At 49.0% G+C, this 18,719-nt stretch overlaps 1 protein-coding gene across 1 annotated transcript in view; it reads left to right on the top strand.

Moving 5' to 3' along the window:
• The window catches only part of LSP1 (lymphocyte specific protein 1), a 38,529-nt gene that overhangs the window by 13,255 nt on the left and 6,555 nt on the right, over positions 1-18,719 (top strand). Inside the window, exons 2-10 of the mRNA XM_075502337.1 lie at positions 473-625; positions 4,055-4,144; positions 7,287-7,482; positions 8,496-8,624; positions 11,822-11,865; positions 12,029-12,110; positions 12,476-12,616; positions 13,423-13,503; positions 14,391-14,505. Coding sequence (XP_075358452.1) covers positions 473-625; positions 4,055-4,144; positions 7,287-7,482; positions 8,496-8,624; positions 11,822-11,865; positions 12,029-12,110; positions 12,476-12,616; positions 13,423-13,503; positions 14,391-14,480 — 1,006 coding nt within the window. The 3' untranslated portion in view covers positions 14,481-14,505. The remainder of the gene's footprint in view (positions 1-472; positions 626-4,054; positions 4,145-7,286; positions 7,483-8,495; positions 8,625-11,821; positions 11,866-12,028; positions 12,111-12,475; positions 12,617-13,422; positions 13,504-14,390; positions 14,506-18,719) is intronic.

The raw sequence follows: 18,719 nt of genomic DNA, 5'->3' as shown, positions 1-18,719 counted from the left end.
AAACTCACCCCCAGGGTGCAGATCTCATCTTCCCTGGGCCAAAGCTTGAGATGGAGGTGTGGGATTTCTTGCAGCACTGCAAGACCCTTTAAAAACTCCTCCTGGGGTGCAAAACTGCTTTGCAGGGAATGGTGCTTCCCAGTGGGCTTCCAGCCTGCGGGGAGGTGGCTGGTCTGCGAGAAGGGGGATACGCACCACATCTTCCTCAGGGGGCGGGGGAGAAGTCTCTCCTCCACCTCTCTCCCAGTCTGTGTCCCACCTTATCCTTGCACATCGGTCAGTCCTGCTGTGGAGCCGTGCCGATGGAGGTGGGGATGCCGCTTCGAGGACCACCACTCATGGTGGGAGCGCTCCTCTGCAGGAGCCCCCCGCTTGCTGGGTGGGAGCCCAGGCACCTCAGGGGTGGGCATCGCCAGGTTTTGCAGGCGCTGCCCGACAGCGTTAAGGATGGGTTTTCCCTCTGGCTTGGCAGGCTGACAGCGCAGTGGAGCGTGGAAGACGAGGAGGAGGCAGCAAGAGAGCGGCGGCGGCGGGAGCGGGAAAAGCAGCTGAGGTCCCAGGCAGAAGAGGGCTTGAACGGCAGCGGCTCCTGCTCGGAGAGCGCGGGTCCGGCACAGGAAAACCAGTAAGAAATACCCACGGATAAATCTTTCGGTGACATGCTTTCTCCTTGCAGCAAAACCCTCCTGCATCCATGGAGCAGGTGCCTCTGTTGTTTGGGGTGGTCTGGGGAGATGGGGAAGTTCCCTGATAGGTTTGGGTTGGGGGATTTAGCCCAGACTAACAAATAGTGTGTTTCTAGTTTGGGCAGAAAAAGCCAGAATCCCTGCTTTGCTCTTTTTTCTGGCTGGAGGCTGGGTGTTTTACTGCCCTGAGAGTTTAAACTAGGACAGCTTGGGTAAGACTGAGCTCACGCAGGGAGTCCCCATCGCCAGGGATTTCAGGGCCTGGTTAAATTTCAGCTTGTGAATCATCCTATGCCGAAACTAATGGGAGCTCCTGATACGTGCGAAGACAGACACATGCCTGAGGATGTGACACAAAACCCTGGGCAGATCACGGTGCTGGCGGCCAAGCGAGCGATCACGTCTCCCAGCCAGGCTCCCCACTCCCCCCTCTGAGGATGCTGCCCCGGCAGTGGGGAGCATGGAGCAGCTCCTGAGCTGGTGCAGTTCACAGCTCCAAGGGTTAAAGTTAACTTGATGCTTTAATGGGGCAGGTCCTAAATGGAAATAGCTCAGGAGGCATTTATGGAGATGCTGAGCTATCTGCTGTCAGAGAGGAAACCCCTGGAGAAGGGATAGGATGACCAGTCACGTCCCCAGCATCCCACCTCAGCATCCCACTGCAGCCTCCCCATGTCCACAGTTCAGCAGCCCAGGTGTTGTGCAGCACTGGGGCTGGCACAAAAACCAGTCTGCGCTCTAAGTTGCCAAACTCTGTCTTAAAGACCCCAGTCTTCCCACTACTTATGTGTTCAACTAAAATATATTAAACACAATGGGAAAGTGGTGGCAGGATTTGGTATTACAGTCAGAGAGAAGCAGCAGCTTCATTTTACTGGAAAAATAGCAAAAGCTCTTTATAAACATCTATTTTTTAATGAAATGATAAGTTTTTTTCTCAGATACTTTCAAAATTATTTGGGACTTTTTTTTTTTTTTTTTTTTTGTCTAAAAGCATCATGAAGAAGCTTCAAAGTCTTTTGTGGAAATACACCCAGTGATATTCTGCAGACAAACCCACTGCAGTCTGCCCTAAAAGCAAACAGAAGATCTGGAAAGTAGTAATAATTGTTAGCTTTTCCAAACCCCCCTTCACATGGGGGCTGGAAAATAATTCTCAAAAGTCTTTAAAACAGCTGACAAGATCTCTGGTCTTTGCTTTACCAGGAGATGCTGTGAGCGGCCTCGGGCACAGAGCAGTGTGCAGCAGCCTCAGTAACCCAGCTTGCGGCCTCCCGTCCCATGGACATAGGCACAGACACACTGCTGACCCCACGGGACCGCTGGCAGTGCCCAAATTTAATTGAGTGGTTAAATGTCAGTGAAGGGGGCAATGACAAGAACTCCTAAAATGAGGGGGTTTGCTCCCTGGTCCATGATGCTTGAGCTTGCTGGGCCAGGCTTCACCGGGAAGGATGTTTCTTCTCTGGCCATCCCCTGGTTTCTTGTGCAGCTGCTGACAGCCACCTGGGCTTGCTCATGCAGCTGGGGTCAGCCCTGGCTATTAATCTTCTGAAAGCTTTGCTCTCTCTTGTGTAAACACTGCCCCCTCCTTCCCTCGGCTCTTCCCATGCTGGGACTCATCCCATCCATGTCACTCCTGTTTGTGCAAACCCGCCTTTGGCATTTCCTTGCACCAAGGGGACAGAGCGAAGCTCCTCTCCTCCCTTCCCCCACTAAAAAAAAGAGAAATAACCCCTAAAATGGCAGGTTTGCAGAAAAGACATGCATAGCCTTGAGAACCAGAGGGATGGACATCAGCTTAGGCGGTGCTGATGGGGCTGTGCTGGCTTGGTGCTTCCCCTGGGGCTGGGTTTGCAGAGGAGCCCAGGGAAGCAACCAGTTTTCAAACAGCATTCGGCCAGTCTCCCTTGCTCCCTGGGAGCTTTTCTGATAGCTTGAGCACACATTTGTGGCCAGGGCCACAAATACTGGAGTGATTCTGCCTTGGGCATCGTCAACACTGCAGCTTGCCTGAAGCCCTGACCTGGGACTCAGCAGATCCATGGTCCTGTCCTAGCTCTGCATCAAATTTCCCGAGCATTGTCCTGGGGCATCCACAAGCTACTGCTGCACATGCAGTGGAAAATAACCCAGCCTGGGCTGCGATGTCTTAGACCAACATGGTATCACACTCAGCAGTCTAAGGGGATGCTGAAGCGTGGCAGGAACTGGGCTGTGCTCAAACTTGCGTCTGAGCAGCAGTTTTCAGTGTGCACCCCCTGCTACCCTCCCTGGTGACCCTGGCCAGGGCATGTGTTTTTTGTAAACCCTCAGTTCCTGCAGTCAGTTCAAAAGGAGAATCCTGAATCTCAGAGAAATGGCCCGTATTTCAGGCCATTGGGGTCATGGAGGAGGATAAGCATCTCCTGACACCTTCTAAGAGCCCAGAAAGGCAAAGAAAAGACTCACCCACATTTACTATGTATTTTGAATCTCTGAGTTTTAAACTAATCTCTGGGTCCCACATCCTAATTCCCAGATGACATGACTGCCCTGCATCTCAAAAACATCTGTGAAGCCACCTCCTCAGGCCAATGCTTGCAACGTGGCTGCCCACCTAGGACGCCCGTCCAGGAGGCGATTATCCTTGCAAATGCAAGGAAAGAAATAGGAAAAAACCCAACAATCCCTGTGCACGGCCAGCCTGCGTCTGGTGCCAGCAGCTGTGTGCCCTGGGAGGGCTGCGGCTCCGTACAGCAGTAGGGTATTCCCAGGCGGGGAGCCAGAGTCATGCAAGTGCGTGTGACTGGCTCAAAGCTGTAGGGGAATGTGAGGATCCAACCCAGAACTTGAGCGAGTGTCCTGGTCTTTGGGTCTTCACGCCTTCCTCATCTAGAGATCTGTTCAGGCCAACTCCTGCTGATTTCTTTTCTATGGGGCTGCGTACAAATGTAGGACAAGCAGCAACCGAGTTTGAAACATCTCTGGTCCGAACAAGCTAGGGCCAGCTCTGGTGCAGAAGAATACCATGGACTTTTTGGTTTTGATGTGCTGCTTGTCTTTTGCTCTCCTGTGTGTGGCCCCAAAGACCAAGCAGGCAGTGGGGTGCTCCTGCTGAAGACATGGAGTGGCTCCTTCTTCCTCTCCATCTTGCAGCGATTCTCCGAGAGACCCCCTTTGTACAAGGGCGCTCCTGAGCACGTGGCAAAGGCATCTTTCCTGTAATGGAGGATAAGGCTTCAGGTGGGATTTGGGAGCAGTCAGAAGAAGGAAGATGCACTAGCTAGAGGGAGAGAAGGACGGTATCAGGCTGGGGCTCTTTCAGGCCAGGTTTGGGTTTTTTTTACATCTCTCTCATCCTTATTTTCCTTCTTGCTGTGTTTCAGCTATGACTTTAAGCCATCCGGGACTTCGGAGCTGGAGGAGGATGAGGGGTTCAGTGACTGGTCCCAGAAGCTTGAGCAGCGCAAACAGAGGTGAGTAGGACACAGCCAGACCAAGGGGAGGGGAACCAACGTGCCCAGCAAAAGGACCGTCCCTGAGGAGGGGCAGGATGGGTTCCGCACTGCTGGGACGGGTGCTCTCCGCCTGCCATTTGGGCTAGCAGGGAGGAACAGGCTCAGGGACTGCCCCAGGCTTTGGGGATGTTTGGATTGAGCTTTGCACTCCAAGCAATGGCAGCCTGCCAGAGCGCCTGGATTTGGAGGAGTGACAACAGCGGATTTAAGCCACCTGAGCTGCTGCAGGGGCTGAAACGGCCTCTAACATAATCCAGGCCAGCCTAAAAGCTGTTCTAAGTTATTGCTGCTTCCTGGCTCATGGCAGCATAGCGGGTGTTATGGCCCCAGCCCACCTTGTGCTTGACTCCTCTTTCAGCGGGGGAAAACACGCACCAAGAGCCCTGAGAGGTGCTTGTGTGCCGGCTGTTTAGTCCCCATCTCCCGTCACTCTCCCCTTGCTGAGCTGAACCAAACTCCTGCCTTAACCGCTTCCCTTGGACACCATCTACCTGCATGTGAACTCTATGACTCAGCTCCCTCGGCAGCTTGGTTTTATAGGGAATTTTACACTGTGATGACACAGCCTCTTCTTTACCCCTGAGACTGAAAAAATGCCTAAGATTAATATTTACTGCTGAACAAATAAATAGAGCTCGCCTCTTTCTTACTCTTTTCCAAACACTGCAGCTAAACCGCTCTGCGAGCCCACTCTGCGGGCCACTTTGCAGCCCCGACCCCACAAGCATTGCTCAAGCACCTCGCCGTGGCACTGATTATCACATCTGTGAGAACAATTAGAAATCAGTCCCATCTGCTTTTCTGCATGCTGCCTCTTTTTCCGCCTCCTTGCAAAGAACTTGTCTGGAGAGAAAGGCTGCTGTCATTCCCTTCTTGGCCTTCAAAAGAGAATTAGCTGGAAGGGTTGCATTATCCTCTCCAGAAATTGCTCCTCGGGTTTTTATGTGATGCTTGTGTTTATTCTGTAGTGGGCAGGAGGGTGCTGAGCAGGGGAGGTGGCACCCATGGCAGGTGAAGCCCATCAGAGAGGGGTGGTGCTTTAAAGGCAGTGGCTGTAGGTGAGCAGGGTTTTGGCTGGAGGCTGGCTGGGAGAGGCAGCTGAAAGGGCTCAGACCCTGTGGGCTTGCTCGGAGTGGGCTTTTTGCAAAAGCTGGAGTTGCTTCCTAGCAGGTGGCTGTGCCCTGTAAAGTCCCTTCAGCAGCTTTTCCCTTTTTCCTTGCTTACGTGCTTCACCCAAAGGACAGGCTTGGAGTGTGGTGTGAGCCCAGGTAGGCTCTGTGTCTGGCTGGGATGGCCACGCTGTGGGCAGGATTTCCCAACTCCCCTCTCTCCTGCTTAACTGAATATGGAGCAAACCCTGGTTCTTCATGTGAAGGATATTTAGGTGGTGGCTATGACTGAGGGGATGGAGACAGTTGCTCTCCCTTGGATGCAGCTAAAATGGCTTCTGCATCCCCTGAGGGCCTTGGTGCTAAGGCATGTTTTCTTTTTGGTTCTGGTTCCCCACTTTGGGGAGTGAGATCCATACTCCCACAACTATCGGTGGCATGCAAGAGGTGGCAGCTGGGTCAGGCTAGCTGCCTCCTGTACAAAATTGCTGTGGTGCAAAAGACATCCTATAGACTGTATCATATCTACTGGCCTAAATTTTTAATATGAGCTTGCACTTTAGCTGGAGGCATTGCTGGCATCCTGGTTAAGAGAAACTAGTTACCTGGGCTATAAAACCTTCAGAGCCCGTTTGCTGTTGGTGGCTCTGCTGTTGTGGGAGGATGATTAATAGCAAGCCAAGCGAGCCAGCATATGCATCAGCTTTTTCCCTATGTGGTCAGTTTGGAGGGCTGGACGGTGGCTGTCCTGTGAGCTGCCTTCCCAGCAGCAGAGAGGTGGGTGGAAAAGGATTGCTTGAACTTCTTTTCATGTTTTGGTGCTGGCTGGTGAGGCAGAAGTGGTGAGTCAGCCTTTCACTTTGGCAGCTGCCTGCTAGACAGTTCTCTAGCCTTGCTGTCACAAGCCAGGTGATTTTCTAAGAAATGGGTGGGAGGAGAAAGCTATTCTCTGGCCAGGGAAAGATAGCAATAACATCTTGGTGCATGGCTATGAGCCAGTGAGAGCTCTGGCGTTACGTGCTCCCACCGACTCTGTGCCCAAAGGCATGGACTGCTCTGCTTTTGCAAAGCTGATTGCTTAAATGTACTCCTGGGTCTCCTCTCTGCAGCCTTGGAGACCTGGAGGAATCCTCTTGTGCAAATGCCGTTGTGGTTTCTTTAACCTAAGCCAAGGGGTGACCCTGGTTGCTTTGGGACTCCTTTGTTTTGCTGGGCAAAACGAGTAGAGGTGTCACTTATTCTGGTGGGTAAAACTGAGGCTTGGGGTCAGTCGTGGATATAGCATTGCCTGGGAAGCACCGTGCCTTACAAACAAAAAAACCCTCACGTGAGTGGCTGTGCAGCCTTGCCCTGCAGTTTAGCTTCAGCTAGGGAAAAGGGGGATCTTGGGAAGCACGTTCACGTGTCTTTGGTTGAATCCTCCTCCAGTGAGAGGCTCTGTTAACATGGAAGATAAGTTAAGGGAGAGGAAGGCTGTGTTTGGTGCTCCGTGTTGAATTGATGCTGGGAACCATGGGTGCAGTGTCAGATCTGTGTTTGTGTACCAGGACCACAGAGCATGCTGGCTGACCTGGGATTTTGGCTGTAGCAGAGCAGAGAATTGAGCCAGCACCACATCACGGTGGTAGTGTCCTCTCCGCCTGGGGTCCAGGCAGAGGCCAGGACCTGGTGTTCAGGCCTGTCTGATCTCTGTTTTCCTGTGCGTCTTGCCCACGGTGAGGCTGGAAAGGTGCAGATACCTTCAGCTCTACCACAACTCTTAGTTGAGCTATGTCCCTGGTATTCAAAGTGTGGGTGTGTGATGTGACTGCTGTTACATCTGGGTGCCTGGAACTGGATGGGACCATGGAAGTGGCCACGAGCCCTGGTGTAAAACACCCAGCAAGTTGTAGCCTTGGAGGAATGATAGAATTGGATTTCTAGAGGTCTGAGGCACCTGATGGTTGCAAACAACGTGTTTTGCTTCTTTGACCTCTCTCCCCCACCTCTAGGTCTCCACGACAGTCATATGAAGAAGAGGACAGTGGTGTGAGGGAAGCTGAAGTCAAACTGGAGCAGATCCAGCTGGATCGGGAAAGCCTGGAGGAGATCCGGGAGGAAAATGTGGTTACTGGGGAGGAAGAGAGGCTGTGCCAAGAGGAAGAAGGGGTCCGAGAGCAGGAGGAAGAGGAGAGAGCCGAGCAAGAGGTGGGATGAGGAGGAGCTGACCCTTCTCCTCTCCACAGGGCTGGTGGGAGAGCTGGGGCTGGGGGCTGCTCTCCAAGAACTCAGCTCACCATTGCTGCTTACCCAGCTGGGTGTTGAGCCCATGTAGACAAGCTGTCATGGCATAACCTGGGGCTGGTGCCACTCTTGCCTATGTTCCTTCTTGGGGTCACTGCAGGCAGCCTCTGCCCTCTTGTGAGGGTGGTGTGTTTGCTTCCAGAGCTTGTGGTGGTTTAGTTATGTCCCTGCAATACCAAGAAGGAAAGTGCTACTGTTTCTCCTGTGGTTTTGTGGGCAGTGAGTAGCTCTTCAGGAGAACTCAAATCTAAATTTTACTGCTTGTTTTTCTCTCCCCAGCCTTTATCACACCTTTGGAGCACTTTGGCTTGATGTATCTCTAAATCTTGCATTGCTCCCAGCTGAGGTTTTCTTTCTTTGCTCTTCTGATGAGGTAGACAAGAGAGACAAAGCTGGAACTTGAGTTGCAAGTCCATTAGGGTGACTGAGCTGCAGATATCTTCTGTTGTAAATGGATTTTGACTTGCTGAGGCTAGTATGCTTTTTGCATTTGAACTCTGTGTGTGACTCTTTGTGTGTGACTCTTTCTAGCCCTTTATTCTAAAGACAGCTGCTCTCTCTCATTGTGGCCTCTAAATGAGAAATGCACATATTCCTATCTCAATAGTGGTAAGAAATCTTTATTAACTGATTCAAGGACAACTTTCCCTATCATTTTGGAACCCTGAACCTGCAAAATTTATCTTCCTTTTTTTTTTTTTGTCTCCCCGCCCCCCCCCCCCCCCCCCCCCCCAAATTAACACATGAGCTTCTTCCTGGATGTTTCAAAATTAGATGATGTGAACTCAAAGTTTCTGTGCTTATGTGTTTGTTTAGTGTAAAGCAGGAAGCCTGGGAGACAGGGGAAAAATCCCTTTTGTTGCATAGTAAGCACTTTGATCAGCTCACTTCCTGGCTTGTTCATTTTCTGCACTCAGGAAAAGAAGAGAAGGAGAAATGAAGAAGAAGAAGAAGAAACACCAGAAAAACGCCAGAAGGCCCCAAGCCCTGCCAGCCTGGAAGAGGAGGAGCTGTGCTCTGACCACACCGCAGTGTGCTCCATGAAGGTTTGTGTTCCTGGGGCCCCTCTGGAGGCGATGGCAGCTACCACAATAGAGCACCTAACTAATGATGAGGAAAGATGGCCCAAGGCTTGCGGTAACACGGGGTGTGAATCCTGTTATCCCACTCCTGCTACAGGCTGGGACAAATCACTTGATCTGTTTCCTTCATCTTCCTTGGTTGTCAGTTTCCTCTCCTCCTGCTTTGCCTGCTTGAGCTGTTGGAGGCTGTAACTGTCTCTGTATACTTTGCCAATCACCGTAAATGTCTGAAGTTCATTGAGGACTCCAGGGAATATTGTAATACTGAGAAAGATGTCTGTGCTTTAAGCTTGTGAATTTTGTCAAAGATGACACATGAACTTAATCAGAAAATGAAATTTCCCTTCCCCAACCACCACCCCCCGCCCCCCACCCCCACCCCCCCCCCAAACTTGAAGCACTGGAATTTCCCTATCTTACTTAAAACAAAATCAGAAAGTATGACCTAAGTTTTTTAAACAAACTGGGATTCCTGATCTCTGAAGCATCGTGTCCTTCCCAATCACATCTGTCTGCATTGAGGCTCTTGTGAAACTTCCATTTTTAACACCACCTGAATTGCATCTCATGACTTCTTTTGCATTTCCTACAAATCCTCAGTTCTGTGCATGTGCTTTTAAATACAATAGCTACAGATAAGTGGTTTCTGTAGCAAATGGCTTTTTGTCTTTGTAAGCCCTAAGCTTGTTGATTATAGCAGTGAGGGAAATGGTGAGGAGCCTGGGTAGCCCGTTAATCTTCTGTTGGTATTATCTTTCCTTTTTTGCATTTATATCTGTGCTATTTGCTTCTTAGTCAATATTTCCTGGATGGGGAGGATTGTATGAGCACTTCCTCTTGCACCACTAAATAGATTGTAAGAGGAAGGTTTCATCATCTACAACCATCAGATTCTTGCTCTTTAGGGAGAAGCCTTTTAAAAATCAAATAGAGAGGGGAGAAAGGGTGGGTTTGGATGCAGGCCATGCGCTAATGTTAGGTTTGAAAAGCAGGGTGGGGGTGGCCAAAGCACCCACTGAGTGGGACCGGTGGGGAAATGTGGGAAACACTTCCAGTGCCTCTTATGTGCTGAAATTCTCATCATTACAACCCCAAAACACACATAGCTTCCTGACCTGAGCTTAACTGCTGCTGCTAGGATTAGCCCAGGGAAAGGTTTAGAAATATAGTCTCTGTGTTTTATAACGGTGATGTCAGAGCTCACCAATACACAAAGCCGAATGTAAAGCTGTTCAGGAAAAATATGAGCTTGGGATCTTTCCAAAGGAAGGAGGTTCTTTACACCCCAGCTAGCGGGGCTTTATGTGAACACTAAGAATTAAACACGTTGACCACCAAGAAGGTGTTTTGGCATGGGATTGCTCAACAGAAACACTGCTTGCGGTGGAAAGATGAGAGCATCTGCAGCGGGCGGTGAGCTCCCCTGCCAGCTGTGGCTGGTGGAGGCCACGTACGCATCTGGGGCAGGCAGATGTCGGGGTGCAGTGTGATGGGGTGTTTGGGGTTCAGAGGGCCAGTGTGGCCTGGGGGCTGAAATGGATGTGTGGTGGCAGGGGGGAAGCCTTGTACCAGCCCTGTTTTTGTCCCAGGCTGCTTGTGAGCTCTGAGATTTGAGGTCGGCTGAGTGAGCAACTGTGGTTTCTTCTGGCCTTTAGAAAGTGCTTTCGACCAGAGAAATGCTGAGATCTACTATCACCTACAGCCTGTTTCTAGGCCCCTCTGTGTTTAACTTGATGCTCATTTATGACCTTTTGGAAGCACCTGTGGGTGGTTTGCACCTGCACAACATCTCTCCGGCAGGGTTGGCAAAGCTTTTTCCTATTGATATCTTACCTACTTGTGGTTGAGAAGCTGAGACATGGGCAGGGATCTACCTGATTCCCCTTTCAGGTGCTGTTATACCCCATGAGGTGCTAGCCTGCCCATCAATGTCCCAGAGGGATGGGCAACCGAGTTTCTGAAGTCACGGCTCAGGCAAGCACCAATTCCTCCAGCACTGAGCAAAGGAGCAAGCTGGCAGCAGGCGGACAGCCTGCCCAGCAGAAACCGCTGGCTGGAGGGATATCTGTCACACTGCTGTGTTGGGACCCTACAGAATGACTATCCCTAGCGCATCTCTATTAGCCAGGGTTGCGCTGTTTGTTGGTGGTTGTGCTCTTTTCTAATGGGCCTTGTGCTGTTGGGCACAGCTGTTAAATGTGTCCTCTCTGTGACACTGTCTTGTCTTCTGCTTAGCTAAAATTTAGCACCAGCATCCTGAAAGTGTCTTAAAATGAGCACTTAGCGCTGCTTCTTATCTGCTAACTTGGTAGGTGATGGTTCCCATGGCACAGGCAGCAGTATACAGGGAGAGAAGGCTCCTTGTTACTTGGTTGCTGCTCCTTGGCTCCATAGGAGCTGCTGTTAAGAAATAGCCTTCCTGTTGACTTGAATGTGATTTTTCTCTCTGTGTTCTTGTTTCCTGGGGCCTGAAAGAGCTGTGAGGTTTAGCAACATTTCAGCTTTCCTTTATTCAGTGGCTGTGAAGTGTTTGCTTGCCTTCCTGTCTTGGCCAAAGAGTTCTTGCATAGGAGCCTCTTGTGCAAAACTCTTTTTCCTGATGGCTTGACCTGAAGAGCTGCCTTGCAGGTGGCTCCATGTGCTGACCTGCCCTGTCTGTGTGCTTCTCTGGTGTGGATAAGCTGTGGTGTAACTTGTGCCTGTGCTCCTCTCATGCTTGGCTCCTCTTCTGCTGATGTGGCTGGCAGTGCCTGTAGTTTTCCCCCTTGTCTTTGCACGCTTGTTACTTTCTCTCTTGTGTCTGGCTGGGAAACCAAATGTCTGAGAGATACCTGGTCCTTGAGCAGGGAAAATGGTCTTGGTTGCTGTTTCAGCTGTCAGTCAAGCTGCATGTTGTTGGTTTGTCCCTGAAACCTGGCAGCTGCTACTGAGCACTGGTGCTTTTGGTTGGGATTCTGCTCACCTGCCTTGGAAAGGAGAAGGAAAAGGGATGATCAGTGTGGGAACATGGGACTGAGTGAGGCATGGGACTGAGTGAACCAAAATCTGGGCGATGGAGCAGGGAAGAGAAGTGTTTGAACTATGGTCAGCCAAGGTGACCCACATGCATCTGAGGTCTGTGGAGAAAAGTAATAATCTTCATCTTCTCTCTCACGCTTTAGATCACGGACAGAACCGAGTCACTGAACCGCTCAATAAAGAAAAGGTATCTCTAGGGGTAATGTGGGCCTTGGGCTAAAGCAGGTCCCTTCCTCCAAACAGAGGATGCCAGAGGGTCCTGCTGTGGGTATGGGCAGGAGTGACAGGCTGCCTGTGTCCCTCAAAGTCTTTCCTTCTGCCTCTTCTTAATCCTCTTCTTGCTTCTCCAGTAACAGCATAAAGAAGACCCAGCCCTCCCTCCCTGTGTCGAAGATCGATGACAGGCTGGAGCAGTACACACAGGCTATTGAGGTGGGCTACTGTGTTGTTTCTTTGTCCACTCCCTCCAAGGAGCCCTCTTTGCCAGGCGTTGCTCTCCCACCATGCCTCTTAGTCTCACCACCTAGGAGGTGACAACTGAATCATCTCCCCTTAGATGGGAGCAGCCCTTTCTCCTGTCTCTATCTCCCTTCACAGCACAAAGTAGGTTTCTTTAGCAAGCTGCCCCATCCTCGTCTCTTCATGTTCCTTGCTTAAAGGGTGGGAGTATCTGGCAGGAACTAGTGAGGCCCTACAAGTCTCCTTTTACAACCCCTCATCCCTGAGGACCTTCAATGATGGGGGCCGGGGGGGAGCACACTCTCCCTGACAGTGATCTTTCTCCATTTATTTTCCAGACATCCACAAAGGCTCCAAAACCTGTCCGACAGCCCTCTCTCGACCTTCCCACCACGAGCATGATGGTGGCCAGCACAAAAAGCCTCTGGGAGACTGGAGAGGTCGCAGCTCAGTCTGCCGTGAAGTCCTCGCCCTGCAAGGTGCGGCACTCGCAGGACTTGCCTTGCTCGTGCGGGGGAGAGGGGCTGGCCTCTGGGCACAACTTGCATTACGCTTGCCTTAGCCTGTTGGTACGGCTCATTGGTGGTGCCCACCAGCTCTAAAGGCATCTATAGTAGAGATCCAATCTCCTTTGTCAGCGTACAAGGCCTTGCACCTCAGAGCTCTGCTTCATCTGTGCTAGGGTCCTGAATTGTTCCTTGGTGGTATAGCTAGGAAAGCCTCTGTGATGCTGGTTGAGGCTCTGCTTTGAAATGGGAATAAATTCAGTGTGGAAAATGGGTATGTCTTCTGCAGGGGCTAGGACTGAGCTCCAGTTGTTGAGCACAAAGTTGGATCTAGTACCAAGACGATAAATCTTGTAAAATTGGAAAATGCAGAGTGTATTATGTATTGCTCTCAATTTCACTTTCTGGTCATTGTGAGCGAGGCTGATTCTGTAGCACATGGGTTGTAAATCTGTGTTTATGTGAGCAAAATTCCTTCCACATAAAAAAAGCCTTGATGTTAACATGTCTTAAATAGTTAACAAACTTAAGAAAATAAACATCTTGGATCTCGCATCCAGGCTCTTGTTGAAGAGAGTGAGAGAGAGAGGAAAACATAGGATATACTGGGAATAGGAAGAAATCTTCAGTCATGGGTTTTAGCTGCAGCTGTCAGAGGTCAGTCGATGTGATATTATAAATAAAAAAGGAGGTCAGATGTGTGGGTTTGAAAAGGATGTGAACAAAGGCATGTTCAGCAGTGTTAGCAGTGAAGGGTAATGAGGACATCATCTTCTCAGGATATCGTGGCTGGAGACATCGTGAGTAAAAGAAGCCTTTGGGAACAGAAGGGCAATCCCAAACCTGAGAGCAACATCAAGGTGAGTTAGTATCTGTGCAGGTATGGAAGCACTTGCTCTGCTATGAAAAAGAAAAGAGCTCTTAGCTGGGTTGGAAGTATTGAGAAGATGGTGATGTTCTGTAAGGACAAGGGCTGCCTGTATCTATCAATGCAATTGCATACCTAAGAGCTCTTCCTAACGGTGAGCTGCTATTGCTTCAAGCGCTAGTAAAAATGGGGGCAAAAATCATTTTAGAACCAGTAATACTGAAGGGTCTCATGAATAGCCTGTTGTTCTCAGGCCATGGGTTGGGAGCCCCAGCCTTCTAGGCTAAAATTGAACTGCAAATATGAGTTACTTTGCTCTTGTTATGCTTTTTAATCTTGAGAGTAAAGAAAACATGAAAAATTAAGTGGAACTGAACCTAAGACAGTATCAACACTTGGGGGTTTGTGCCTACTGGTACGTTTGTGGGAATGCCTATTAAAATGCAGCAAGTAGCTGCTGCTTGAACTGTCCAGGCTCGGAGAGGAAGATCAAAGCCTCTTGTCTGTTCCTGCATCAGTACTGCTGCCAGTATGTGGTAAATGAAACTGGCTCTTGCCATGGGTGAAACCAACCCCGGCTTGGGGGGCCAGGGCTCTTAGATGAGCCCTCCCTTGCGATGCCTCGCATTGCATCTTCCCTTTCCTATTACACATCCTGCGCTTGCTGTGTTACCTTACGCTTATAGAAAGTGGTGGTCAGTCTGTGCGAAGATTTTATGTGGAAGGGGCAAGAAGGGAGTAGAGAGTAGGCTGTCTCCAAGCCCTCTGAGATTACGGACAACTGTACCACATGCTCCTCTGGCTTCAGTTATTTGATCTTGACTGCCTATTTGAGGGAGAAAAATGCTGACTCTGGCTCTTTCTTTCTCTCCTGTTCAGTCCACTCCTTCTGGCAAAAAGTATAAATTTGTTGCAACAGGCCATGGCCAGTACAAGAAGGTGTTGATAGATGATGCTGCAGAGAAATAGCATGCCTGGAGAACTCATTAACGAGGTAGGTGGGGTATGACCTTGCGCTGTGTAACAAACTCCTGGCACTGTTCTGGTGGGATGTTGGGGTTATTTCTGCCAGCTACACTTTGGGTGAGTTGGAAGGTACTGTGTGGTAACAGCTGGAGCCTTGCTTCTGGGCAAACACCTGACTTTCTGAGCTGGAAGGGAGTGGGTGCCCAGTGGGGGTTTGTTTTGGTCTTTTGACTTTCTGATGCTGCTAGGAAGCTGGATACCTGTGTTAGTTTAATCTGCAGAATACGTCCCTTAGCTACTGCTGTTTGGGTTAAGATGCATTTGCCTTTGCTAGTTCAAAGGAACAGCCTATCTGCTGTTTTTTCTTATGATCCCTTATGTTGCAAGGAGAAGTAGATAGCTGGAGGTAATTCTGGCTGAGCATGGGGGCTGATGTACTCCTGAAATTAAGATGCTTCTGGGGTCTAATTCCCCGATTTACTGAATTAATTGGGGGAAAAACTTTTCATCATTTCAGTAACCTCTTGGAACCACTCCATAATAGGGTTGTAGTAGGGAGGACATGAACATCTGCTGTGCTGGGCAGACCAACAGAGCAGAAAGGACTGTCCTCTGTGTAGCAAGGGGGAAGGCAGAGCTGGGTTGCTGTCTGCGCCCTCTTGAAATGGTCTTTGGATCTCATGCTCATATTGTGTTTATGTTAATAGATATCCTGGTGTTATCTTGAGTGGATGATAGTAGAGGGTTGTGGCAATAAAGAGGAATGGTGTAGAGGGAGGTGATAACTGGTTGGATCCAACCGGGCAGCATCTGGCACTGTGAGAGGAGAGGAAGTTGTCGGGTGTGAAAACAAGCTCATTCTCTTCTTTCCTACTATAAAAAAGAACCTTTATTTCATAGCCAAGCTTATAAATAGCTCTGTCTGCTACAAAACACCTTTTGTTTCTGAATTATTCTGGGGGTTGTGTTCCTTTTTTTTTTTTTTTATCCTCAAGGGCCTGGCTTCTGAGTGCAGCATATTTTTTGTTTGTGTTTTTTTTTTTTTTCCTTTTGTGGTGCCCATTTAGAAGAGAAGCTCTCTTGAATGCCACTTTGAGATGGGCAGTAGTACAAACCCAAGCCTGCCCAAAGCTATGTTTCCAGATGTAAAAAAGGAGTCGTCCACTGGACTTGTATCTTCAACTTGCTTTGCTGCCTGTGGCTTTTAGAAACCTATTTTAAGGTCTCCTCTTTGATCAGTCCTCTTCTTTTTCCTGAAGTCTGTTTTGATGTACCAGATGGGATCCTACTGAGCTTCAATTCTTTATAGCAAACATGTTTTGCTAGGTTGTCAGCAGGTTTTTTTTGCCTTACCTGAGCTTCTGCAAGCAGCTCAAAGGAAAGTGCCCTCAGCTTTGATCTTCTTCCAGCATCCTTTCTTGAAAGACCAGTGACTGTCATGGGATGTCCCCTAGGATCCACCCAGTACTCCAAACAACTACTGCACAGCACTGTTGCCCTATGGGTTCATTCACAAGGAATGGTTTTTGACTGTGAATAGCAAAATGACTGTGATAGCTTGGAGGATCTTGGCTTGTTTCTGTTCTTGGGTTTCTAGCTGGCTGCTTTGTATGCTGAGAGGTCCCTGCTTCCCAGCTCCTCTCCACCCCCCTGAACTATGTTCATCCTTTTTCCCTACTGTCAGATCCCTTCATGGTTGCCTTTTTGCTATCAAACCCTTCTGGCTCACCCCCGTGTCACTCGCTCAACACCACCTTATCAGCTTTCCAGTTGCTTAAGCACAGGTACAGTTTTTTCTCCTCCCCTCCCTTCCTGAGCTGCAGTACCTCTGAACAGGCTGTGGAGCAAGAGATTTTCTGTAAGTGGCAATCTGGGCTCTTACCAACTGCCTGACTGTCAAACTGGCTGTTTGACATTGAAAAACGATCAAACTCTGTGTCCAGTGGCATTTCCCTTCCCTCGCTCAGCATGGCGGATCAAGCTGGGAGATGCTGCAATGGTTCCCAACACAGAACCGCTGGTGGAAATCTCCTTTTGCCTCCAGGCATCTGTTCTCTCCTCTGCAATGCCCTCCTGCAAGGGTCTGTCTCTGCAGGACTCGCCATGCTTGCTGTATGCCTCTGCCCTTCACTCTTGGGGCAGAAGGGCTAAACCATGCAGCCAGACCTGCCTTCCTCTGCTTCCCACTGTGGGCATTGCTCTCCCCACTGGTGTTTCTCCATCTTCCATCCCTGTGCAGTGGGGCTGGGTTGTGGATGGGTGGGAAGCCCAGCAGATGCAAGACATAGCCTTTCCTTATTGCCCTGTGTGAGTTGCTGGTTTGTTCTGGGTGGTTGTCCTCACTGCAGGACAAAGCAGATTAAAGCACAGTTGCTTCTGAAACCATCTTCTCGGGCCAGATTCACTTAGCTCCCACGTGTAATCAATATTGGCTGTTCTGCTTCACACTAATGTTGTGGATCTTGTGAATGCAAACTCTTGTGCATAGGCATCCGACTATCTGTGCTATAGTAAGGTGCCGTTTTATCGCTGTGTGGTAAGGTCATTATCTGCATTAGGCATTCTACATGTTTTAAGCTGCAGTCTTTGATTTTGTGTTGCTGCATCTATCTTTCTCTATAGCTGTCTCTTGCAGCTTGTTGAATTATCCTGCAAAGGCTTACCTGGGGTCCACTTGTGATTACTGGTGTATTTCCAACCTACCTCTTTTCAGCTTTTTCCTGGAAAACTGGGGGATTGGATAGATCCAAACTTTAGATACTTGGGTTATTCTTCCTTCTCATTTTTTTTTTTTTTTTCCCTTGGAATAGGGAAGGGGTTACAAAACAGAGGATAAGACCAGCAAAGTGAAAACTTCAGTGATGGTTTGATTATAACTGAGCTCTTCAGATAGCATCATTGCAAAATTGGAAGACTTCAAAAAGGCAAAAGGGGCTCTTGGTTTTGTTTCTAAGTCTGTTCGCAGTTTGGCTTGGGGAAATTTTGGTCGGCTCCATATCCTCTGCACACGAAGAGAATGTAAAGAGCTGTGTATCGAGTTTCCTATTTGGACTAAACATAGCAATCCTATATTAGCTGTGTAGGAATATCTCAGCATATGACAAAGTCCCTTGAGAAACAGAAATATCTGATCTCCAGCTTTCATGCTCATAAGCTTGGTGGTGATGGAGATGCAAAGGGTGACTGTAATGCTGGAAAGCACAGTTGTCTCTGTGGATGAACGGAGTTGGGGATTTTGTTTTAAATACCCTTTTTTCAGGACATCAGGCACCCGTAGGTATGCAACTATTATGATGTTGCCTCTGAAATTGAGACTACACGTGGTTAGCAGGAACCCCCAGAAAACAGCACCTTGTTAAATACACAGAGTTGGATACCCACATGCTGAAGCAGACTCTTGCTAGTTATCATGAAAACACTAACCCCCAACTGTGCTGAAAAAAGCACTGTAAAATACATAACAGAACTTGATTACTGCAACAACATTAGTCTTCTGATTTAGTAGACTGACCTAGGAGGACATCAAATGATGATGTCCAGTGTTTTAGGCAGGGGAACTGCTATGTGAGAGCAGGATAGATATCTTATGCTGTGCCTTGGATGAAAGGATGAGTTTCCACCTTGTTCTCAGCGAATGGGTGTGAGGGTCCTCCACAGCACTTTCAGTGGAGAAGCTAAAGAGATGATATGTACCCTCTTTGAGTTCAGTTTCTAAGAATCCCTAGAGGAGAGGTGGAGCAACCCAGATTCCTTCATGTTGTCTCATCTACAACTGCTTTTATTTCTAGGATTTATTTTGGTCTTAAATGAACACAATAAAATAAATTCATATTCCATCATCCTCCTCTAAACTGTGCTTTCTCTGCAGACAATTTGTCCTCTTTGCTGTGTGCCTCCCCTCTTTCCCATATTACTGCAAATAGCGCTTGTTGGCTCTTTTTAAAACAAATGAATGTTTGTTTTCCTGGCTCATGACCTGTGGATGTGGTATGTTATGCATTTAAGCTTATATACATATGGAGAGTAACCCTTAAACCCACAGCATGAGGCTGCTGGCTTGGAAGGGTTTTATTTCATTTTATTTTTTTCCTTACACTTGGCTCTGTTGGGCAGTAAACCTAGACATAGGTGCTCTCTTGCTTGGTGCTTTGTAGAAACCTCCAGAGATGTGGGCCTGGTGGAGCAGCCTGGCTTCAGTTGACTGACCATCCTGATGCTGTTCTGTTAAAGCTCTTGGTATGC

Source organism: Mycteria americana, chromosome 5 (assembly GCF_035582795.1).
Source record: "Mycteria americana isolate JAX WOST 10 ecotype Jacksonville Zoo and Gardens chromosome 5, USCA_MyAme_1.0, whole genome shotgun sequence".
Classification (NCBI taxonomy): domain Eukaryota; kingdom Metazoa; phylum Chordata; class Aves; order Ciconiiformes; family Ciconiidae; genus Mycteria; species Mycteria americana.
The sequence above is the reverse complement of the archived record's forward strand: the minus strand, read 5'-3'. Positions and strand labels throughout refer to the sequence as shown.